This window comes from Sinocyclocheilus anshuiensis, unplaced genomic scaffold (genome assembly GCF_001515605.1).
Source record: "Sinocyclocheilus anshuiensis isolate Anshui unplaced genomic scaffold, SAMN03320099.WGS_v1.1 scaffold2422, whole genome shotgun sequence".
In the NCBI taxonomy this organism is placed as follows: Eukaryota; Metazoa; Chordata; class Actinopteri; order Cypriniformes; family Cyprinidae; genus Sinocyclocheilus; species Sinocyclocheilus anshuiensis.
Genome location: NW_015557345.1, coordinates 163511 through 190542, shown reverse-complemented (window position 1 = coordinate 190542; position 27032 = coordinate 163511). Strand labels below are relative to the sequence as shown.

Here is a 27032-nt window from a genome sequence, read left to right as displayed (position 1 = left end):
AAAGTCATTTGTTTTTGTAAGTTTATGTCAAAAGAAAAAATTATTGAGATCTTCAATATTCACTTTTACAACAAGCCAAATGTTTTTCGAGCTTTACCAATCTGACTGCTGTTACCACTTTTAAGGATTAGATGCAAACTTGTGAAACTGGGTAATGTGACTGATCTAGGTGTATATGGGAATATTTTAATCTCTTGCTGTGTATCTTTGTGTAAGTGAGTTGTTTATCATTTACTGTTACTACTTGATTAGCACCAGAGACCATGTTTTAGTTTTTCATTTATTTCTTTGGCTTTAATGTTAATGTTTTATGCATTAAGCTGTTGCATAAAGATGTTTAAGAGAATCATTAATCTAAAGTATTAATCAAAACATTTTAACACATTAACCTCAGTATACAATTAGGAAAAGGTCACAGATGTTTAAACTTTGTTTTTAGATAAAATGAAGAGTAATGTGGTGTGGATAACCACTATATAAATATAGCTGTGTTACCAATAGACGGCAACAATGATTATGCAAATTGTCACAGAACATTAATTTCTGAATAAATTCAAAATAATTCATCCAAATGTGTTTGATATCTGAGCTGCATCAGAGAGCTGTGGGTGAGGCTCTTCAACTCCAGTGCTGTGCTGGAGGGTTTGTTTGAACCCTAATTAAACGCATCTGTCTGTAATTTGCAAGCAATAACTCAAGTAATTATCTCGTTAAAGTGCTTTTGGTTAGGGTTAGTGATCAACTCAGCTGAACAATGGGCCCCCAATTCCCTTTGTAGAGAATTTCCAGTTTCCCACTGTAGGAAATGCAAAATGTAATCAAAATCCATTATTTATATTAACAAATGTATTGGTGCATGACCTTCAGAACTGTGGCTGGTTTTTATTGACGATAATATGAAACTCAAATTCAACTGTAACCAGTTGAAACCATGGTGTCAACCAAACGAAATAATTTTGTCTGGTCACTGGCATATTTTGCATGTTATATTTGACAGAAGACTAACAGTGATGAAAATGGATGGTAGTATATGATCCATTACATGAGCACTTGAACTCATTTCTCCCATCAGCACCACTGGCACTTCTACGTTACTATTAAGTATAATGCACCCTGATGAACAGCTCTGATACTCATTGGATCGAACATTTAGTGGTATTTAAAATGGGATTGATCGCAATTTCTACAGTAATTTTGCAACAGTATTTATTTTGTTTACAGTCCAGAAAGAAAAAAAGATTACTGTAAAGAATAAACCTGTTGTTTGTGGTTTAATTTTATACTGCTAATTGGACAAAATGTCAAGCTAAGAAGAAAATGACAGATTCTCCATGTTATAAATTCCAAAGCAAACAAAGAAACAGAAATCTAATGAAAAAAAAAACACAATACCACATCACTCTATATAAACAAATTATTTTTGTTCTTACTTAAAATGCAGTCCTCAAGATCCACATCTGAAATCACTTCAATCAGAGGGACAGATGTGTTTTTAGTGCCGAGTTTACCTCTAGTTATAAGTGCAACAAATCTCCAAACCCTTTAACTGTCATAATGCAAATCTTTCTTCACTTGCATTCTGCCAAACCAATAGCTTTTTACTCCTTTAAAATAACATACAAAATCATGCGCATTATTTACTTACGCAATAAAACATTCTTTCCTTCGTATCTTGAGGTCCCTCTGAATTATTTCTTCATACCTATGCAATACATCTCAGATATGATTGCCTTATTCATTAGGTGCAGCTTGAGGAACGATAAACAATGTTAAAGGCACTAGAAGTATCAGATCAAAATTGAGATTGATTCTCAAAGCATGAATCGGCTTCAGATGATCTGCTTTTAACATATGAGGTGAGAGAAATATGGACAAGAGCTTAATGCTACACAAATCAAAGCTACATAAATGGTCTTAAATACAAGTTTAGTCCAGATATTAAACCACAGCTACCAAAGTTTTGCACTGAATCATTTGATAGAAAATGTTTTAGTCCCTCCAATGAGGTGAGAGAAATATGGACAAGAGCTTAATGCTACACAAATCAAAGCTACATAAATGGTCTTAAATACAAGTTTAGTCCAGATATTAAACCACAGCTACCAAGGTTTTTACTGAATCATTTGATAGAAAATGTTTTAGTCCCTTCATGGTCTGTAGGTTTTTATGACGTCCTTTATGGGTCTCCGACAGATCGGACAACACGCATTGATCTGTCTCTTGAGCCTCAGTCCACAGTCATTACACAAACACATGTGTCCACACGTATAGATGACGGTGTCCACCTCCTGATCGAAGCACACTGTGCACTCTCTGCTCTTGCTGCTCAGGGCTGCGTCTGATGAGGAAAGACTCGGTGAGACGGGTGGACTGAGAGGAGAGCTGGGAGCCGTCACTGAAAAATAACACATCAGAAATCTGCCTCAGTGGAAAAAAAGTCTAATTCATATAGAGTACAATATAGTTTTTCTGAATGTTAAAACAATTCAGGTGCCACCTTAACCCTGTATGAGCAATAGTAATAGCAATGCTTTAGCAAATACCACAAATAACACTTTACAGAATGTGATGTCTATATCTGGAGTAGATGTTGCCAAAATTTGCTTGCAATACATGTTGTGAGACCTAGCATGGGATGTTAGAATTTAAAAAGAAACTTCTACAGCTCTATTAAAGTTGCAATGAAACAGAAGTAGCGACCGATTTCTCCTTCTGAGTTGTGATGTACAGCACCATCGAGTGTAACAGGTTATAAAAATAAAAAAAAAACATGTACTTGGTTCTGTGTACCGGTTGTTGATTGGAAGTGAGATGTGGGCGTGGCACTCAAAAGTGGAGACATAAACGTGAGCTTGCCCGCATGGATGAACACACAATAAGATCAGTAACGTGGTGAATTGTAATTTTTTTAGGCTGACTTTAATCAGTCATTTCATGATATTAGCATTAGTGTTTTGTTTCTTCCAGCGGTTCAGAATTGAATGTAAGCTGATGAATGAGCTTGTTGAGACTCACCTAGAGAGGATTCGGATGCTGATGAGGATCTGTTGACAGTGAAAGCCAGATCAGAGTCACTGTCATCAGGCGTTGATACCTGAGACATTGATGGGGAGGTGGGAGGGCTGGCCTGAACAGTTCCTTATGGACAAAAAGAACATCATTTACCACAATGGACAACTGCCTTTATTACAACAATCACTGACACAAATCACCTTCACCTGACAATGACAGAATGATTTTTAACAAAATATTAAAGAATGTATAGATAAACTATATTACATGTACATTATGCTGTATTTGAACACAATTTGGATGTTGAATGCTGATTGGTCAATACAGCATTCCTGCTAAAAAGCACAATATAACATCAGCTATGATCATGTTTTTTTTTTGGCCACATAGCATGGCCTCTTGTGCCTAATGACTTAAATAAATGTTGGCAGCATATTCAATTTTACATTCCAGGCAGGAATACCACATTCTGAATTCGATACAGGTATATTAATACATTAATATGTGCAAATCTTTGCAACTGTCTAGTGGTGTAGGTTTTAATTTTCACACGTCATGCTAAGAGTTCATCTGATATAATCATGTGAATTAAAATAAGAGGAACAGTAAAAACTGTTTCACTACTGCATTTTATTTCAGTATGCCATGCTGCTCTGAATCATAATTGGACTCCAGGGGAATTATTTTGGAACACTGACAAAAGAAAAGTGTCATTCTGAAATAAACTTGACTGTAGGACCTATTTGAATGTATTAGTTATTGTACGAGGATCCCTGGGAGAAAAACAGAATGTGATCTATTTTTCCAGTGATAAACAAGCTACAGTATACTGTATATTAAACTGAACTCACTGTCGCTAACATATGCATAACAGGGACATTCTACAGTTGCACTAAAAATAGGAAAAATCCCATAAATGTAATATGTAAATGACCTTCCTAAAAGTAATTTGCTATGATCAGATATATATATAGCACCAGTCAAAGGTTTGGACACTGAATTTGTTTCTCATTTGTATCTCAATGTGTTTTTGAGAGAGGAAAAAAGTTGAATAAGAGAATGAACAATGTTAGCACAGCTGAAATCTAGCTTCTTTGTCTTGCTGAAAGAAGCTGCTTAAATATAGAACATTTGGTTTGAAACCAGGTCACTACGTAATTTTCATAGTTTCATTTGTGTTCATTCAGAATTTTAATGACTTCACTATTATAATATATACTATAGTTAAAAAATGAATGGATTTTTTTTGACTGGTAGTGTAAAGAACATCTATACATATCATGCAATAACAATTTGCTCAATTCACAGACATTTATCATCACATTTATTAAATCCTACCTAATATTCTGAGCCGGTTCACAGCTCCGTGCAGTGTGAAGAAGGCCCACAGAACCTGAGAGGAGTCAACACACAGAAGACGACCGCGTGCCCCTCCGTTGACCCCATGATGCACCTCCCCATTGGCCAGAAAAGTAAAGCTGAGCACATCACCTGCCGCTGGCACAGGAAAACCCCTGTAGACCACCCAATACTCCTTACGGTCCAGAAGCACCTCTGGGTCAGCTGGCAGCTCTCCAGCATTGAGGATGCCTGGATCACAAGAGGTCATACCAAAGAGAAGAGCCCCAAAGTAAGGCAAGCCCAGATGGCCCACCTCCACGTACAGAGTCTCGCCCACCCGGACGGGCCTGTCACTGAACATCAACGTCCTGCTGCTGTCCAGGAAGTGTGTGCATGCAACTGTACGATCATTTGAGAGAACCACGTCAGGGCCTCGCACTGGGTGAAAATGCAGGTCAACGTCAAGTGGCATGGAGAGCCCGCGGGCAGCCCTCTGTATGTTGAAGGAGGTGGATGAAGAGGGTGCAGAAGAGGTGGAGCAGCAGGGGATGAGTTGGTTGTAGTTGCTGAGATGTAACGTGGCAAATTTAACTGCTGCGGCCTGGCTGCTCTCTAGCTGGTTGTTGCTGTAGTTAGCCGAGTCGTGGTTGCTCTGGGGAAGATAGGCACTGAGTCGAGCACTACTCAGACAGCTCGTGCCCACACTCTCAGCAAACGTGCTCTCTGCAAGAGGAAAGGAAGACCAGTGAGACGTTATAAATAATAACAAGCGAAACCACTTTAATTTCTTCTGCTCTAATAACAATGCCTTTTTACTCTTTTCGACCACTGGATCCGCAATTTACCCCATAACGGCAGCTGTAATGAACTCTTAATTTGTTTGTGAAGCTGCCATGTTGTTTTTGCCTCCAGCAAGAGCATTTACTCTTCATATATTGACCTTGGTGTGACGAATGAATGATGAATGAATAGCTCACAGTAGGACCAATGACGACTTTTACTTTTATAGGGAACATATTCTACACGAGGCTGCTGTACATACGCTAGTGTTCTGATCAGACTTCTGAGGTAGCATAAAGATTGAATGGTCTACAACAAATAAGAGCACTCTTTGCTAATACCTAAGCAAATATGTAATTACTACAATACTAATTTCTTACTAGAAATGACATTAAAAGTTTTTAAAAAAATGTTTAAAACATACATTGACACGAACTCACACCAACCTCAACTTTTAGACACCATTTTTTTTTTCAGCTCAACTGTCGGATATCAGGCAGCGAAGGATACATCAAAATTACAATTGCATTACATTCAAAAATCGATCACATGAAGGTATCTCAGTAGACAGTATGTCACACGATCATTGGATTCTGACTTGCCTTACTGCTTTCCTACCTCCATAGGCAGCATTTTTCAACATTCGGATGCAATCAATATAAATGAATAATTTCAGTCAGCAGGATGTGTTAAATTGGTAAAAAAAAAGGTTTTAATAAAGATATATATATATTATAATATGTGACCCTGAAGACTGGAGTAATGGCTGATAAAAATTCAGCTTTGCATCACAGAAATAAATGATATTTTAAAGTATATTATGTTATATTGTAACAATATTTCACAATATTACTGCTTTTGATGTATTTTTGATCAAATTAACGCAGCCTTGATGAGCATAAAAGACTTTTAAAAATCGTACTGATCCCAAACTTCAAAAGTCTGATCACTAGCCTTCTTTTTTATTATAAATTATATTATCAGCATAAACATCCGGCATAAAACCAAATGGCAGTGTGGATTATTCTGTTTTGGCGACCCCTAACATGAGCAGCCGAAAGACAGAGTATATTATCAGCATAAACATTTAAATTCAAAATTTAAACAAAAAATTAACATTAATTTGAGTATGCACTTCTGTTGCTTTAATCAAGCTGCAGTACGGGTCACAACACAAAAACGGGTCCAACAGTCATTATGGTTCATTAACTAAATGCAGCAATCTAGTTTATTACAATGAAATAATCAAAATTATGGACTGGATGATTTAAGATATAGGGCATAGCCTAAAGATCATTTTAAAACTTTTTAAAACTTTAGGTAATTTTTTTGAGGTAGTATGTAGTTTACCCCAGATTTGGGGTGTATGGTGGGCCAGGATTTTTATTCTAATGTTAAGGTGGTCCATCACTTGAAAAAGATTGAGAACCACTGGTTAAGATGGTTTAATATGGTTCATAGACAAATTGTAATGTTTCATTAAATCAAAGATCAATAAATCTTTCTGCCTATAAATCTCTCTTTGGAAGCCAACAAAACTGACAACACAGGCAAAACATCCCTATAGGTCTGGGTTTGGTTAGCTTTTCAGGTAGGCAGGGACCCTTTTCTCCAGGAACACACAGCAGCCCTGACCAAACATGGTCAATGATCTTGCCAGACAGAAGGTAAACAAAGTCCTTCAGCACTGGAGAAAAGGAGCACGAAAGAAAGAATGATAAGCAGGTTCAAGAACCAAGTTCAGTTTACTGCCTCCCATTCTCAGACTTAGGATGTTTAGTGTCCACAAATGGGAATCTTTATAAACAAACAAACAATGTTTAGTTATAAAATCGGTGATCTCATTAGTATTTATGCAAGTGTACTCCTGGCACACATACTTTGGATAGACACTGGCGTCCAGTATACTGAACATGTGGTTTGTATTTAGTCCTCTAATTCTGAGGCTGTTGAGGCTCATTTGACTTGCACATTTCAGAGCTGTCAGTCTGGGTGAGAAACTGAATCTTAGCACCTCATTTGAGATATTCCTCTGACATTCAGCCCTTGTATGTCTGTGCGGCCTCCTAGAGGCAGTTCCAACAAAGTTGTAGGGCTGCAATCTAATCATGTGTAAAATGCGCTCTTGAAATGGCAGTTATTCTAATATCTGATGCTAGTTCTAAAACCAAAGTTGACACTGAGCAACACTTTACCACAGATGTGCTTGTAACACTTGTGTCTATTGTGTAACTCTTGTTCTGTGTAAAAAGTGTGACATTAATTGCAACCCATTGTGCTTTAAAGAGGATACAGTTAAGAATTACAAACATGAATAAAAAATGGAAATGTTAAAAAAAAAACTACAAACATGGCAGATGTACAAGACTGATGGTTAAGTGGAGAGGTTTAGAGAAAGGGGTTTGATTGATTAATAATCAATATCTAACCTGATGAAAAATATTATAAGGATACGCAACATAAGAAAAAAGCCAAACTACTGGCAGATCAACATGATGTTTCTTTTCTCTCCAATACGGTAGGAAGAACTGTAGTAAATGAAATGACATTCACACACTGTGCTTGCATAAATTGTGTCTTCAGTACCTTTCACAAAAAAACACAATGGCATAAATAATATGCTTTTCCTGACATATTGACATATTTTATTGTTGTAGTATGACAATAAAATAAGTAGTATGTAGTATATTTTATTATTAGACATGTCCGTCTACAACTATCAGGGAAGAAATCTACATTTGGCTTAATTTGAAGTCAAGCTTTAAGTGTCACCGCCTGTCATGAATTCGGTCCATGGACTTCCGTTTATTCACCACCAGAGGTCACCCTTTCCATTACATTGACTCTCGCACAACACAAACTGTTGCATAGCACCCCGGACTACATATCCCATCATTCTTTGCACGATTTGCACACTGCACTGATTGCACTCATTGCACACAGCTGTTTCTAATCACCTCACTCACTATATAACACCCACTCTAACCACCTTCTCTGCTGAGTATTGTTTAGCCCGTACCCCATTCCGAGTCTCTGAGTTTTCCTTGTTTTTGCCGTGCCTTGCCTGTTTTCGCGGTTTCTGATCTTTGCCTGTTTTTCTGGATTTTTCCCTCTCGTCTCGCCCCTGTGATTCTGTCTGCCGATCGGTGACCTACGCTTGCCCTGGGACTATTCTTGTGTTTTGCCCGCCATATACCTGTTTGCCATTGTTTGACCCTGCCTGTTTACCACTTCTCTTTAATAAAGCCTGCAGATGGATCCACACGTCTCACGTCTCGTCAGCCCCGTTACACCGCCAGAGTGACATGTCCCAGATGACCCTTCTCTGGCTTACTTAGAGCTGCAAAAGTTTATGAAAACCAGTGGCATATCACAAATCTGTGGGGCCTTCCCACAGCAGTGATTTCATGCATGAATGCTTGTAGCGGGGGTGAATAGTGGTGCTGCTGATGGACGGAGTGTTATTTGGGGCAATCTAACCCTCACTTTTAGACGTTTCTCATTATTTTGACTGTTTTCTACATTTCTGTCATTTCAAAAGTTTAAATGTAGTGGTCTACAAAGTTGTCAATTAATGTGTGTCTTATATATATGCATATATATTTTTATATTTCATGGTAGCATGTCAATGTTTGATTTTATAGACACTTTTTGGTACTAGGTAGAGTTGAGAACCACTGGTGGGTTAACAAACCCACTGAAAGCTATAATGCTCCCACAACAGCTGATGTTTTCTGCAAAACTATTAATGAAAAACTGAATATTCAGAAGTGAGTTCGATTATCTGAGCACCCACCCAGCAATGTAACTTCTTGTGTGATTCCGTAGATGTCTATGATGGCCCAGAGCGGGCATCCAATGTTTAGACCGCAGTGAAAGAGGATGGGCTCTCCATCATTGATGCTGTAGAAGACCCGGCCATGTCGGTCAGCCCAGAAGGCCAGAACATTGTCCCGCATGGCCAGCCTCTCAGGCAGGGCCTTGGCCCAGTATCCTGGCCGTGTCACCAGGTCGGGACAAGCATATTTGGGGATGTCCGCTAAGGCAAGTTTGCTAGGGTCTAAGCTTGTGAAACCAAAGCGTAGAGCTCCACTCCAGCCTGTGTGGACACCTGAGAGGCGCAACCGCACCTTCTCATACAAACGCACAGGACGCTGGCTGAAGGTGATGCCATTGCAGAAACTGTTCTTCCGGGTGGCCCGACGCAGTTGTGTGTCCAGTCTAATATTTTTGCCTTTGGCGTGGGGGTGAAAACGGGGAGACTCGATGCTGTTTGGAGGGGCAGAGGTGTGGCGCTTTACTCCACTTTTGGAAACAGTGCAGTACTGCCGACTGGCCACTGGGCGATGCTGTAGGCTGGAGTCTATTGAAATGAAAGCATTAAAGCACATTAGAAACATGTAAAAAGCCACAGAATACATGTAATGTAATACACACAAATATAATTTATGTATAAAGTTATTTCTTATTAAAGGCCTACAATGACATTAAAAAACTATTTTATCATTTTTAAAAAATACTTGCATTTTATACATCTACCAAATGCATACATCCCTAAATACACGAATAAACAGTTGTAGGATTCTGAAAGTTCACTTTGAAGCTCCACAATTCTAATTCATTTTTCAATTAAACGTTTACACTCAAATGACCGAAATAATAGTTTGAAAAGACAATGTAATAATAAATAAGACCATTTTTACTAGAGGTATAATACTTTTGGATCCCATTGAATAGCCTTTATTCTATAGTTGTTTAGCCCATGTAGTGAGCTAAACTCACTAGTTTTCACTATAGGCATCTCTCAAGAGCACTATTTCAGGAAACAATGGCATATAAACAGCAGCACTAAGGAGTATGATGATGACAGTGTTGACAGTACTCCCATAATTCACTGCACATACTGCTGAATCAAAGTAGAACAAAACAGGATGTGTCTTAAATAGCATTTTACAAGTGCAAACTCAAATACTTTAAGTACCTATTAATGACATTTGGTGAATCTTTCGAAGATATGTCTGGGTTATATTTCACACTAAAATCAAAAGAATGTGAAGTTATTATCATTTTAGAACCATACAAATTTTTTTGCATGGTGAGCATGTATCATGCCACATTTAAAGGGGTCATATGATGCGATTTCAATTGTTCCTTTCTCTTTGGAGTGTTACAAGCTCTTGGCGTAACATTTCTGTCACATGCTTGAGGTATTCAGCCAATCACAACGCACTGGATAGCTGGCCAATCAGAGCACACCTCGCTTTTCAGACCCGATGAGCTTTGTAAAAATCGACGTGTTTCAGAAAGGTGGGGCATAGAGGAGAAACAATAATGTACAGTATGTGGAAAATAATGTGTTTTTTGAACCTTAAACCGCATAAACCGCACACTTCATTACACCAAATACACAAAATAATGTTCTTTTTAGCAACATCATATGACCCCTTTAAGCATTAGGCTATATCTAAATGCATTTAAGGCATAATACTGCCATGAAATAAACCAGTGAAACATTTGTAGCATCATCTGTTGTATTCTGTCAGAGTGTGTCAAAATTATTGGAGTTCTTCATGGGAATTATTGAGGATGACATTATGATTATGAATTTCACTGTCTTTCAGTAAAATATAAGCACTGCGTTTAAAAAAGATTTCGCAAAAAAAGACATTGCATGCTTCATGTTTCTTGACAGAAACGACCCTTTGTGGGTGAGACAGAGACATAGAATTCACATAAAAATACATAAGTATATAACTACTTTCCATTCAGTCATGCCTTCCACTTTACATTCCATCGCGATAAACTGCATTAAACTGCAGTTTGTGGATGGGCTAGAATGGCAGGTTTGAAGTGTTTTTCATAAACAGATCTAAGGCAGAAGTCATAAAATACAACAGTCACCTTCTCACAGGCTGTGATTAAAAAAGCTCTCCACTGATTTGTGTATAGGCTTAGGAGAGATGAGAGCCATAAACGCCACTTGTGAACCAGAGCGTGGTTTTTGTGGCTTCCAAATATAGGCCTACACTATCCAATCAGGGCTGTGGCTAATGACAATGCCACTGTCCATTCCCTTGACTCCTATCTCCTAGAACACACACAAGTGTCTATAGCTCTGTCTATGCCATAAGTGTTACAAACAAGCAATATATCACAGGCCTTCTGCCATTACAGTTGTACAGGGAAATGACCTAAGATTTGAAGACTGAAATAAAGATTATTTTTAAATGAAACACCTTCATAATGATTTGAATTGCATAAATAATACCTCAAATTAATAAATCCCATATTGCCAATCCTCATTATTCATTCAGTGGAAAAACATGCCTCTTCCTACAGTTCCTCAAAATGATATTATTTTGCTTCTTGCACACTTCATGACACTTTCAAAGTGAAATGTCTGTGAGTGGTGTTAAAGGCTTGCTCAGTTTTATCCATATCAGATGAATGTGAATCTGGCAACATTTTATTATGTTGGTTGTTGTATTTATCGTGAGAGTTTGTAAATTAAATGTCCAGCGAGTGACACTGAAAGGTAAATGCTTTATTGTGTTTGAAAATAATGTACTACCTACACTGAGCCCTATACTGAACCTAACTTGTTAACTAGAGCAAACATGAGATAAAAATTTTAGCTGGCTTCTATGAGTTTTTGTGCCCTTTGATTGTTACTAGTGTTTCAAGCTCTGCATCACAAGCGTAATGCTGTATTAGGTGAGCTACAGAACAAGTTGACTACATCAGAAAAGCCCTACATATGGAGCTGGTTATGTGATTCATATATTAGTACTAGGGCTGTCAATTTAACACGTTAATTTGGTGCGATTAATTATGGAAAAATACAATGTATGTGTTAAAATTATTAACGTTTACTGCACCCCATCCCGCCCAGACCTGTATGTCCTCTTGCATTGCATTCAGTTTCTGACAAACATGATAGATACAGGATGACTGATGTAGTCTATTAGAATGCAGTTTTATGGCCATAAAATTTAAGATATGACGGGAAAAAATGGCCCTGGGTTGTTGTCTTACATTTATATCATATGATAAAGTGTAGCAATATAACAAGCTAGAGTGCTGTTTTTTTCCTGAATATTTGCATGATTGCAAATGTGATATACATTTTTTTACAACAGTTCAATTAATAAATTAGTTAATATTGTGTTACATTTTAAACACAGTATTGTCAAGTATTGTCTGTTTTTGCTAAATTTTTGTTCAACCAAAAATATTTCTAAACAAAACCACAGCAGAACTGTTGTTTCGCTACTGACTGAATCCAAGTTTTTGAACAAATCGAGTGAGCCAATGATTCAGCGACCTATTCATAAAGAGATATTCATAAAGTCACTTGTTTCTTTTCTGAATAAATAAGCTGTTTGAACGGATCGGTTGAATGAATTACTGAATGACTCACTTATGAATTGACTGCCACCTATTGGTCTTAATATTTAAACTAAAAAAAAACATACTGCCATATTCAGTTTCAATTTATTAATATTCATAAAATTTTATAAATATATAAAAAAAACACATGCACATTTAAAACCAGTAATCTATGATTAAGCTACATCTGACAACATTTTTGATATTTAGACAGCCAAAACCATTTTGAGGTTAACTGAATTAATTTTGTGTCTCTGGAAAATAATGATGCATGACATTGTATTATGTTGAATGTCAAAGCTTTCTGAGCCTATTTGTTAATGAGGGAAATGTGGACACAATGTTTTTAGATTTGTGGAGTAAAAATTATAGTTTTTATGAAGTAAAAATATATTTGGCACAGAAGCCCCCAAGTGGCATGTTGTTACTAGTGTTATTATTTCTAAATTTAATGCTAATTGTAATTAATGGGGTTATTATTTAACATTTCCATTAATTATTTCAGACATCTTTGCTTTTGTTAAATCCTGTAGGTTAACTGAGTGAAATCATTGCATTTGTAGTCATAGTGTTGCTATATGACATATCTTCAATTAAAATATTTAATTAAATATGTAAATATTCATATGCCTGTATATAAGTCATAGAATAATTTTGCCTTTCAGATTAATCGTTCTGCTTTGTCTGTCATTGGTTATTCAATTATTCAACAAAATTGTCAAAATAAAAATGTAAATACTATAGTTGATTTAGTATTTACATGAATGCCACTTTAAAAATATATAAATGTAACTTTATATTATTTTACATTTTGTGCTTAACTAAATCAGCAAATGTTTAAATTTATTTCCTATAACTTTGGCTGATGCATCATTATCATCATGCACATGTTAAACTTATCTAATTACAATTTAAAAGTAAATCCACACTGTTCTTAAGAGGGGCATCTTCTTCCATTCTACCCTACCTAAATGCCACTTCACATGCTCAGAAAACCATGTCATGGCCGCATTATAGACTTAAAAGTTTATGTGTTGAATCAAAATACTTCTTTTTAAAGCTACTTATGGTAACATCTATTCTTTTCTCATTTAAGACAATTATGACTTTAAATGATCTTTTGGGGAGGGATTTCTCAGCCCAAATTGAAGTGTGATTAGTTAGCAATTGATTTGATTAATCAACATCATATAATTAAAATTAGATTCCAAATTTTAATTGTTTGACAGCACTAATTAGTATATATCAGAGGCGTGCAGTCCATATAAGGAGCGAATGCTCTGCATACCCAAGCCATTTGGCTAAACTGACTGGCTAAATATTAACATGACCCTTGTCATCTGATGTGTAACATAAAACTTGCATAATAAAATGTTGGGAATACACACGTAACTGTCCTTACAACAGTAATTTTCTGCAAATCTGTGCCCGTTATGTAGGGGTTTGAGTAAGTGGATCTACACAGCAGCTTTGGCACCTACACTCTATTTGCTATGAATCGTCATTATTGTTCTGTATTCTCATAGGTTAATTGGTGTGTGATTTCATGCACAAGAAAATAGATAGATAGATAGATAGATAGATACATAGATAGATAGATAGATAAGACGTAATATATAAGAATACTGTGATAAATGTTAAGAAAAGTGTCAAAAATGTGAAAAACTAAATGTCTATATTAGCCATGTCTGGCTACAAATTAGTATGACAGAGCTGCATATGGGCTAATTTTTGTAGCTTGTACTATTTTCATGCCAAATTGCACAACTTTACACTAGGTCAATTACAACTGCACCAAAGTCATCTCATAAATCTTATGTGAGATAAATATACAAATAATTGGACTGAAAAGCCAAAAAGTTACTCTGCACTGAAGTTTTAAATATTTTTTGAGCTAACTCTGGTATAGTGAGGGATCCATGCTGGGTAAAATGTCTGAAGGAAAAATCTTGAATTTCCTGTCTTTCATTGTCTAAGACAGTGTTTCCCAACCGGGGTGCCACGGCACCCTGGGGTGCCGTCTGTCGAGAGCAGGGGTGCCGTGTAAAAAATCCTTTTTTAATATTTTTAAATTGCTAAAATGTTAAAAAGAGCATCTATTATATAATATCCATTTCTGATGTCGCCAATAATTAGAGATGCACCGAAATTCCGGCTGCCGAAAATTAGTTCACCGCCCAGGATTCACTTTCACGTGGTGTGACGCTCTGCATATTATCCGCTCTATGTGTGTGCGCTCCGCTCAGTCGCTCCACTCGTATACCGTTCATGTGAATCGGAACAGCAAAGTCCACTCAAAAATTGAGCCGACAGGAAACATCGATGTAATGCAGCTCTATGCGTGTGCGCTCCGCTCAGTCGCTCCACTCGTATACCGTTCATGCGAATCGGAACAGCGAAGTCCACTCAAAAATTGAGCCGACAGGAAACATCGATGTAATGCAGTATTGTTTCTGTGTTACTGTGTTACTGTGTTGTAACATGGTGTGGTATATGGGCATCTCTGGTAACGCTGCCCTCTCATTCATTGATCTGCTAACCGCTATGTTATGCTCACGTGTTCTGATCATAATAGCTTTCTAGGACTAAACATTTGGATAATTGGTTAAAAAAAAAAAATTTTTTTTTTAAATATCTTAACCCTACTGTTAGACCTACCTGAAAAACTAAAAAGCTATTTATTTAATTCGAAGGCCTGTCGTTATTTTTTATTTGTGCTATCATTATTAATTTCTTTATTTGTTCTTATTTTATTACTGACTGCTTACTTGTCATTTTTTATTCAATTCAAAGTTTGAAATTGCTACTGCACCAACATTACCCCACTGTAAAATAAAAAAAACACTGAGTGAGCAAAAATTTGTGAGATAGCTAGTTATAGTGGTAATTAAATAATGTTTACATATGTATAAAAGCCTACATTAAAATCTGTCATATAAATTGGTCTCTTCATTAGAAATGATCCTACTGATTATCACCACTGGTGGACAAAATTTTTTAATAATATTAAAAATATCTGTATGACATTATATTCTGCAGTTTTTCCCTGTTGTACCGAATATCTATACTTTTCAAATTATCATATCGAAGTTAGAAATTCAAATATTGTGACAAAATTAATTTTGTAGGGTGCCACAAGTTCGTTAAAATTTCCAAAGGGTGCCACGACTAAAAAAAGGTTGGGAAACACTGGTCTAAGATATGTCTACCAATGCCCATATGATTTAGCCAGTCAGCCAACAGCATCTAATATTGCCAAAATGAAAAAAGTGATGAAAACACCAAGATGAATACATTCATGTGCTTCCAGACTGTTCTAAAAATATACCGTGACCGGATCTAGCACCGTGTTCCACACACCCAATTATGCTGTCTTTCTGAGTTAAACTGAAAATCATCTTTGTACTACTGCATGCCAACATTCAGTCATATTTAAGACACAAGTTCACATTTGTCTAGAAGTAAATCATTCATCAATAGATGTACCCATTTTACTGTCATCATACAGTTCATTGTGGTGTGGGGGGGCAAAAGTTGTTCAGCATTCCAGTATCAGAGTTAAAGCAACTGCTCTAGACAAAACTAGTTACTAGAGGGTGGAGACTGAGCACTCAATGAGAAATAATGGATACCAGATAGAGCTTTATTTGTGAATATGAAAACAAAGAATATTCTTTTGGGGTCAATGAGCAGCAGAACTCCAGCAGTGCCACTGAAACACATCGTGAGTCATTCCTAACCTTTTGGTATACATGCACACTGTTAGCTTACATGTGCTGGCCATGTGCTGTGTGATAACTTTCACTAACACTCATGAAAATTCTTTTTTATTCTTTTTCTGATACAACATTTCAATTACAAATTATATTATCTGCACAACAAGCTGAGTGAAAAATTACCACGAATGTTGGAATGTCTTAACATTTGATTTGACAATGACCATCTTGTGCTTCAATGCAGCAAGAACATCTTACCATCTTACAGCACTTCACATGATCAATGTTTTTAATTTTCTTATTTGATTATTGAACTACAATCTGAAAGATTTATTCAATTTACCTCAACAAAAAAAAATTACCTTTGTTTTTAAAATGGTCTAAAACTTTGTTTATTTCCAAGATAAAAATATCTTCCAAATTGTCAATGTGCCCTCAGACTTTTGACTGAGCATATACTTTGACCACAGATAGATAAAGTTCACTTTAGGTATAGATCCCATTAAAAGCAATTATTTGAACTCACACTGATCTATTAGGAAGAATCTAGGGTTTAAATGGAATGGTGTCGATAAGGTATGCTTGAGGCACACTCTGTGTACATTACATTTGGGCGATGGAGGAGTGTGTAGAACAATTTAGAATTCAGCAGAGAGAAACAGAGCTTTTCTCATAGACGGGGGAATTCTCATCTTCTGCACAACTGCACAGTTTATCATCAGCATCAACTCTTGTAGTGTCTTTAATAAGGCTCTTTAATAAGGGACAATAAGTCACCCATCTGTTACTAGAGAATATAATCATCATATTTGTTGAACATTTAAATACAGACAAATAAGTAATATCTGAACAAGAAGAAGGTGAATAACAGTCATGACCACATAGCATACATGGAGAAACAATCCGCCTTTCCAAATATTCACAATTTAGTTTGAAACGCCATGCAACATCCACAAAAAAGAATATTAAAACATAAAGGGTGATGTTATGCTTAATGAATTAGTCAGCTTTAAGCAATGACACATTTGCAGGGTCTTTGAATAACTTGAACATCACCCATCATCTTCTCACTCCTACGCAGCGCACACTCATCCCAATATAGTTCAGAAGCTAGTATACATGCTTATATTTGCACAAGAAACCAAGATATTAAACATCTCTATCCACACTGAAGCATACAAAAATGCTTCTGATTTCTGTCACAAGACATATCAACCGACGGTCAACCAAGCCATCTCCTACCTATCAGTGGTTTGGGTGTTGTATTTCCCATTATTTCCAATAATTGCTCTCCCTTGGTGACAAGTGGATCGCGAATGCTTCTACTCCTGGTGTGTCCATTTATTATCAGATAGCTATACGGAATATTTTCGTAATCGCAGCTGTGTGAAATCTCTAGGCGTCTGAGAGTCGCAGCGTCTTCATACTATCATGCACACAGAAGCGGCTTTTCAAGCCATTGGCGTCTATTGGCGCATTGGCCAGCCAAACCCTCCCCACGCCTGATCATCCTACAACCCATCTACAGCGGACGCGACGCGACCGTCAACAACGCTGTCGTTATAATAAACAAAACTGGCTGCACTGTAATCACGCACATCGATTCGTAAAGCCTTACGTTTAAATGAAGCTCGCGACAAAATGTATCAGTTAACGCGGGGAGCGTTTTAAAAGCTAAACTATTTTTAACTTGACACGCGTCTTAAAACGCAACGCTGGTGGCGCAAAGCCCTGATAAAAACAGCGAGACGCAACGCAACGGCGCATGTGTACATATCAGAGACGCGTCCTGTGTTTCAAACGCGACGTCGATTCTTCCAGCTTGAAGAGAACATTCACACTTGACGCGTTTTTGTATTCAAGAACATCTGGTCGTGCGGGTCTTTTTAAAATGGAAATATTTTTAACTTGATACGCCGTCTTAAAATGCAACGCTCATGGCGCAAGACCCGACACAAGGGCAAAGGGCAAAAGACGTACCTCTTATGTAGCCTAGACCCCAACACAACGCAACAAAATAATGTTACATATCTTGGTACAGATGTGTTTATTAGATTTCATGATATTTACATTATACTCCAAGGAACATCAACAAACATGGTACTACAGTTGTACAGGTCCAAAAATCATTGTACTTTTTTATAAGTGTGGTGTATATAACTCAACTAACTTGAACTAAATAAATATCAGTATTTGTTTGTCAAACTAATTTCATTCAAATAAATAAATATGCTATACATAAAAAACCCTAAAAAGGGTAAAAATGAAATATTACATCAGTTATTTATGAAATACAGCTTATTTTATGTAACTCACCTGGCTCTTAGAAATTAAATTAGTTTGTTTTTTATAATTCCCTTTTTCTCCAGAAATGTTTATTCAGATATAATCTAAACTTTGCATTTTTCAAAATAAAAATAGCAAACAGGCCAGCAGATATCAAAGCACTTAAAAGACATAAAAAAAGAAAACCAGATTAGTCCCTAAATGTTTCATGACTACAGAATAATTGTGGGTATTTTTGAAAATGACACAAACCCCTTACGAGGAAATCCCCTCTCTACCCCAGCCCCCATCCTATCTCCTCACAACCTTGACCGCTGGGATCCATGCAAGCTGCTTCCTGTCTTGTGAGCTGAAGCTGTCTCTGAGGAGCCTTGTCCAAACAGACCTAGCCCATGATTGCCGGCCGCAGGCCAACGCTATTAAATCTGCCCCAGATCTTCTCAGGAGAGGTTATGTTCATGCACAGTATGTCACCTAGTGTGACCATTCAGACAGTGACAATGCCCACGGTCATTCCATATTCATGCATATAAAATAATTTCAAAATAACTATAAGGTTTTACCTACAGTTGATGGGGCAGGACTGTTATGACGTAGTCCATTTTGGAAAAAAAAGTGCAAGTATGGATTTCAAAGAACATCAGTGGGATTATTAATGCATGAAATGCCAGCTATTTCCAAGGGAAATAATGGTTTTAGATGTTACCCATATAACAAAGCAATCTTGCAATATACTTTCATATTAAAGCCATTATATTGTAATATAACTGTAGCAGATTTTTGGTGAAGTGCAGTTTAATATATTTATATCAATGTATTCCTCTGTACCAGACAGAAATGGTGACCCTCCTGTTATGCACAGTATATGTAAATATACACAGGGCCAATGCACAATTAAATTCTTCTCAAACGTTTGTCATGGTTCTAGAAGGAAAGGCAGCAATAACTGTGGTTAACACAGGAAGAATGTTTGAGGCGGAGACTATTTGCACTGTAAACAAACATCACATGAATAAAAGCATAAAAGCTCTTTGGGATAGAAAGATATCTTGCAATGGGATGCATACTATGAGCTCCTGTTGCAAATATGAAACAAATACTATATTATGTGAAATTACATAATATCAAAAATTACAATTTGTAGGAAGATTAAAATTAAAAATAAATGAAGATTATTGTCAGGATTTTTAACATTTCTTGCATTGTGTTGCAAAAACACTACCTGATTTTTGCTGGTCAGAATGGTGTAAATGCAGCAAAAACAGAGACCAAACATTCATAAAATTTGTGCTTTTACAAACCTTTTGCAAATGTATTATTTATCAAATGCAATCAACTAATCATCTAATACAGAGTTAGTTGGTCCCCAGAAGCAGGGTTGAAGACGTCTGATCTAATACTATTAAATTTTAAGTGTCTGTTTGTATGTGTTCTTTTATAAATTTTCAGAGCTTGTTTTTTTTTTTTTTTCTATGGATGGCTCAGCTAAACAGGCCAATAAGAGACTATTACCTACTATCATCCCTTTTAATTATACAAAAAAAAAGATCATGTAAAAACCATAAACACAAGTTGGACAATGGGGGCGATCTCAGTGAATCTACATGATTCATGGGTTCACAGGGATCATCCCCGGTGGTAAACTATTGAAATTTCGAAACATTTATAAACAGTTATGACTAGCAAAGATTTTGAAGTAGTACTTCAAAACCACTCATCACTAGTTTGATTTTGGATTTTCACTCTTTGGAATAAACTGCACTTGGGTTTGATACACCATCATCCTCGTTTGCTCTGTGTGTCAGCACCGTTAGGCCTGGCATACACTGTGCGATTTCCACAAAGTTTTTGTTAAATACCAACTCTCACTGTACGAGTAAATTGCATGCGATGTCAAGCCAAAGCTCAGGATTTATGTGCTTACACTATACGGTCCGTTCGTCGAGCTGCAACTTGACTGCTCACACTATACCTGCGAAACTGTGTCATTAAACACGTGAGACCCCCGTACCACCTCCGTATCACACGCCATGTCGCCATGGTTTCAGTGAGGGAAAAAGCACTGAGTTTAGGGCAGTCAGTTCGTAGTTCTGCTTCAACTGTGTGATACCCTCACGAGGGGCGAGCAAAATTTTGGACAGAAATTCATCCGACCACCCGATTGCCGCTCAGGAAAGGCTAGTCGCCTCTCATTACCCCCTGTACACTGCACATCAAAAGACACAACAAAGCTGAAATTCGGCCCGACTCAAAAAAAAAAAAAAAAAAGTCACACGACTCGAAATCGGATGAAAATCTCAGTGTATGCCCGGCCTTACAGAATACACGACCGACCATGAACCCAGCAGTTGAACTCCTGCATTTACGCCAGGGGAATCGTCCCCCTGGGGGAATATGTTGAGGACTTTTGTGAACTATGCTACTAGGTTAACTTTAATAATTTTTCTCTAAAGAGCAAAGTAGGCCATCCACAAACTTTCTGTGTCGCCTGTCACAGCCACAGAGACCATCCATGCCTGCTCAGTCATGGCCATGGAGGTCGTCCATGTTTCTGCTCCGCCATGGCCTCCTGATCTGCTGACTCTGCCTTGGTGGGCTTCTGCTCAGCCATGGTGCCACACTCCACCGGTTCTGCCTGAGTGATCTTCTGCTCTGCTGAGGTGGTAATCTCTCCATCACTGGCTTCATCCTGGTGGTCTCCATTTCTGCTGGCTCCACCATGACCACCAGATCCTCCATGGTCTCGTCAAGTGCTCCACAGTCTATGGTCTCATCGACTGCTCCATGGTCCAGGCCCCCTGCTCCACAGTTCACGGTCTCGTCTACCGCTCCAAGGTCCAGATCCTCCACCATGCCATGATACAGGCCCACGTCCACGTTACAGGCCTGGCCCTCCATCCCTCCCCCTTGTCCTCCTCCACTTTACCACCCTCCTGGACTGTTTTGTTCTTTTGGACGTGCTATTTTGTTTGGGTGTCAGGAACTGCCCTTTGAGGGGGATATGTCATGTCTGTTTTAGGTTTTGTTCATGTCTTTTATTTTAAAGTTCATGTCATGAGATTCCCTGTTCCCTTCATGTGATCTTGCCATGTTCATTGGTTCATCTTGTTATCTTCGATATCAGTTCTGTCTTTTCATTGGTTCACAATCATTGTTATCTTGTTTAGTAATTCTATTTTGTCAATGGTTGTTTTTGTCATGTGATTAATAGGGTATTTAATTCTTGTATTGAAGTATGTGTGCTTTTCATTGCTCAGTGTCTCAGATCATTGTTTAGTCAAGTTCATATTATGGTCATGTTTATGTTTTGTTTCATGTTTTTGGTCTTAATTCATAGATTGGTTTTGGATTTTCACTTCTTTTGAGTGAAAATGGAGTGAAAAACTGCACTTGGGTTGGTACACCATTGTCTTCGTTTGCTTCATGTGTCAGCACCGTTACAATTACAATGATCTTTAAAAAAAAAATCTCAGCATATATTTTAGGCAGAAGAAAAAACATCTTGATGTACAAATACAATTTAAGTATAATATCAATTTTTTCATGCCCTCATTTATGAATTAATTCACTAAATACAAAAAAACCTCAAACAGATTAGAGGAGAAAAGGAATGAAGGACCAATGTGAGCACATCGGTCTTAACAGCACCTCAATCTAAAACTTTTTTCTGAGCATTATTGTCAGTGTCCCCTATGCCTGCCCTGGGAACAGCCAACACAAATTTGTCTGATTTCATGTAACGCTGGCAGCCATTGGCATGGTCAGGGATGGCAATCAGGGAAATGTGACTTGACAAAAAGGATATGCATGAAATAACATCTCTACGTGACAATTCTGGAAAGGGCATTTTTTTGGCAGAAGACTAAATTTGTACTAGCATTAGGCATACAGGAAAACTGCACATGTACCAAAGTTACCACAAGAACAGAGCTTTTATTGTCAGAGTATAAGCATTGTGTTCTTTGAGAGAGGATGCTGTCACACTGTGTGGTAAGACTTGGAATATGGCATCAAAATTGCTGCCATGTGGTGGAGTGACTAGTCCTTGGACTGTGAAGTGTTACATTAGCAGTATTGTAATTCCCATCAAGTTTCAAAGACACTGAAATGCTAAGCAGATGGCCAACTGGGAGGACTGCATATGGTTGTCTGAGCAGCAGGGGAATCTTGTCCAAAGCCAAACTCACAGATCTAATGACAAAATGAGTCATATAACCACTGTCTAAGTGGGCCTAACGCTTTCATTGAATGCATGTGCGAAATACAGCAGCCATGACTTATAAATTATAAAAAATTCATGCATACACTGTCTTCTCTTTTCTTGGCTGTGCTATTATGACATGCCTTTTCTGCCAGAGCATGCATACTATTATTATAAACAACTTGTTTTAAATACATTTTGGTTACTTTTTAATTTTATGATTATTCCTGCAAATTTATTAAAGACCCAATGAAAAGGTTTGGCAAGTACAGTTTTCTTTCCTATGTTGTCATATTTCATATTGAAACAGAAAATTGGGGATGGACAAATCAAAGGACTCACCTGCTTCTTAAACAGCCAGTAGCCTTTAGTTTGCATCACAGCAATAATTTATGATTTGCTACTTGCTATTGCTAGCTAGAGGCAGTTTGTATTAGAGGGAGGGACTTTCTTCAAGAGCATTTTATTGAACAACATACTGGATACTAGGGTTGTGCCAACATACGATAGTATAGTGCATTGACGATAGTAAGAGATATCACCTATGGCTGATGCCTTTGACGATAACAAGATGAATATTATTATTATTATCAGGTTAGTAACACTATCTAATTAATATCAGGGCTATGTTCCATCATATTTCTTTTTCCGCGTTTTTACAGTGTTGCTCGTTATAAGTAATCACACACGATTCTGTTGAGTTTATGAATGCAGCGGCCAATCAGAGGCGTTCAGATTCAGCGCTGAAACAGTTTAGTTATTCAGTGTGCGTGCTCGCTGACTGAATTCTGCTCTTTTGCGAATTTTCTCATCATAAACAACAAAGTGCAGATGTACTTGCGATGTAAGTATAAGAGATTAATTCATCATACAATGTAGATAGCTTCACTGATTATAATAGGGGTGTTTTTAAAGTGCATAAACCCACGCTAGACTGAAGTCAGTGATGATGTTCTTTGATAATGTAAATGTTCTTTGCTCGTTTTCTGTAGCTGCTGTTTGAATAACAGAGGAAATGTCAGTCGCCCCTGAGCGAAAGATGAGTCATCAATATTTTTGATTTATTCTCTAGAAAGGCAAGGATTTTACATTTTGAATGCGCATAAATGCTAAAAAAAAATTCAAATTTAGGAGTACAATATCATGAATGACCTCAAACTTACAGACATGGACTAAACACCACAAAAGAGACACTGGCAGAATGAGTGGATAAGACCTATGGGCAGGTCCAATGGTCTACATGGCAGTCTCTGCAAGCATTGTGACAAGACACTGAAGACGTCCTGGTCATCCACTGCACCCAGGCCCATCTCCAGTCGTCTTGCCACTGGATCCGGATGAGAATTGGGAAGAGAGAGTGTGGCTGATGCTGCGCAACTCTCCCTCGCTTAAAGCGGTCAAGAAATGAGAATGAAAATATTCTCAATGTTTATTTTAAAATTACTTTAATATTTAATGCTCACTATTTTATCAATAAAAACATACTGCAAGTTTCAAAACTCAAAAACAACTTCCTCGTTTAAAATATGAATTATTCTTTTCTACCATTCTGAAATGCCTGGATTTGAAGTTTTTTCTGAATAGCTCATGTCTGTCCCAGGGACGGATTATGACGCAGCTGTGCCCTGGGCACGGACTGATCAAAGGCCCCCCTCCGTTGAAACTGCATTCCTTTTTTATTTGAAATATTCCCAAACGTGTTAACTATATCATGAAATATCTCAATTCTCAAATATGTGTAAGTATATGCATTTTGCACCTTTATAGATCATGTTAGTTGATCTATAATTGCCAATGGGCAAGTAGCCTAATGTTAGAGTAATCTATTAACTACGCATAAAACCCGCTTTTTACTTGCACCAGATGAGTGTCATGTCATAAAATATTTTTAATACAACTGAATTTTTATTTAACGTGAATTTAATAAAAACATTGTAAGTTACTAATTATAACACTTTCATTGTACAGAAAGATAGCAAAAAATATTTACATTATCAAAGAACATCACTGACTTCAGTCTAGCCAGAATTCAAGCACTCTCAAAAACTCCCATTAAAATCACAGAAGCTGTTTATACTGTGAAATGAGTATCTTACTTACATCATACGCACATCTGCACTTTGTTGTTTCTGATGAGAGAATTCGCCAGAGAGCAGAATTCAGTTAGCGAGCGTGCGCACTGAACAAAACACTGGCGTTTCAGCGATGACTCATCTGACTGGCCGCTGCATTCATAAGCTCAACAGAATCATGTGTGTTTGGTTATAATGCGCAGCGATGTAAAAACTTGTCTGTCTCTGCTGGCTCAGCACCAACCAAACCTCAAAAGCAGATTTGAATTTGGCAGCTGGTGATGTGCCGCACTGAACAATCTAATCACACCGGTGTGATTGTATCAAATATTATTCAGCGTTTTTTTTTTGTCTTTTGGAAGCCAATGTGTACCAGGGAGGATTATCGCTACCTGTCCCGGGTTACCCAGTCTGGTTTGGAGTCCCTCCTCTTTTCATTGTCTCCTCTGCCTCCTCCGTTTACCATGTGCCTAGGTGGGAAGGCCTGGTTTTATGTAATTTATTTCAAGGATAATTTTATGTGCACAGGGAGGGATAATCCACAATATGGAATGTAAGTGTGGCAAATTCTGAATGGGTCTGAATTTCTTTCAGGGGGGGGGGTGGTCAATATGCAGTTATATACCACTCTGTATATAACTGCATATTTGTTTATCAGAGTTTTAATAGGTTTTACGTGTTTCCTTGTCCATTTTTACTGTTCTCAAAAATTGTGTGTGTGAGCAATCACATGACAGGAAGTAGGAAGTAGACTCTCAAGATAAAAGGTAGTAGAGTAGTTAGGCAGTATGGACTAAATTTGGGGCCTGAAAATCAAACGGGACTCAGGTCAATGTAAACCACAGCCTGGATTGTGAAGTACCTTGTTTTGAACACTTGCCATTCCATGACTACCTCTTCACACTTGCACTTTGGATTATTGCACATTGGATTGTATATACACGGGTGGACACATTGGACTAGCAAGTAGCAACACAGAGTTTCCTATGGACTATTGTATTTTTATGGAATTTATTGACTCTAAGCTTTTACTAGTCTAAGGACTCTTTATATTGTGTTGTTTTAGTTCAGTGTCATTCTTTTTGGTGTAAATACATGTTATTTTATAATTGTTGTTTTCTTGTCTTCATTTTTAAACCCAACGTACAAGTAAACTTGTGTTTTTATTGTGTTTGCTCTGCCAGCAGGGCTGAGTGTTACAAGTTTCTTTGGGGTGGAATATTGAAATTGCCAGAACAGCAATAAACAAATTAAATGCTCCATTATAGGATATAGTCTGGTATGTAGGAAGATGGCGGCGCGTTCACACGCTGCGGCTTCTCTCTCTCCCGACAGAAAGGTGTTTTTGTGTTTTTTGTCTTGTGAGTCGCAGTGTTTTTGTACGTATTCGTCAGCGTCTATCTGTCTCTAAGCGCGCATACAGTCGTGAGTTTCTGCTCGATGTTGGCAGAACCACATTTTTAGAGTTAAACTCTGCGCACGCCGAAGAGCTGCGGGACCTCGGTCTGCTCTGGAAGCCCACACCATCACCGACCCCCACTACTGCATCTCGCCCACTGAGAGTAACGCAATTTCAATTCTCTGTGTGTATGTGCTGTACATGTGGAAGAATTGACAATAAAGCAGACTTGACTTGACTTGACTTGATATATATATATAACATTTTGTCAATAAAAAGCAGTCAAAACGGAAAAATAAAATTGCCAATTGATGTCAAAAACTCTCCAATGCTTATATTGCTAAAGCTATTACATGACTGACTGTAAACCATTTGTAGACTAATGGCGCTTTTCCACTACATGGTACGGCATGGTACGGCTCGGTACGGTTCACTTTTGGGGGGTTTTCCACTGGGTACAGTACCTGGTACCTGGTACTTACGTGACGTGTAAACTCTGCTGATCACTGATTGGCCGGAGAGAATCGTCGCTACCTGCGTCACTGAACTTGCTACACAAACACAACAGAACCGCTAGATTTAAATCAGCACAGCCAGTGAAGGATTGAATGCGACTGTTTTGAACGGGCGCACCTTTTTTAACAACCAAAAAGTGGCTGTTTCGTTGTCTGTTGAGGAAGTACAGACGGTCCTCGTGTTGATAGCAGAGGAGCGGATCCAGCGAGAGCTTGATGGGGCAACGCGGAATGAAAAAGTTTTCAGGAGTCGCGGCAGTAGAGGCGGCGCAACTAACGACGTGAATAATCCCGCCCACTCTAAAGCGATACTAAACTGCA

The 27032-nt window shown here is 37.7% G+C and overlaps 1 protein-coding gene across 1 annotated transcript; it reads right to left on the bottom strand.

Moving 5' to 3' along the window:
* Positions 1-1449: 1449 nt before the first annotated feature.
* LOC107679123 (E3 ubiquitin-protein ligase NEURL1B-like) lies at positions 1450-17782 on the bottom strand. Its single transcript, XM_016474583.1, has 6 exons — positions 17481-17782; positions 8930-9496; positions 4351-5076; positions 3016-3138; positions 2136-2395; positions 1450-1986 (listed from the first exon to the last, which is right to left on the bottom strand). The coding sequence occupies exons 1-5, from the start codon at positions 17509-17511 to the stop codon at positions 2148-2150; spliced, it is 1695 nt and encodes a 564-aa protein (XP_016330069.1). The 5' UTR covers positions 17512-17782; the 3' UTR covers positions 1450-1986; positions 2136-2147.
* Between the last annotated feature and the right edge of the window lie 9250 nt (positions 17783-27032).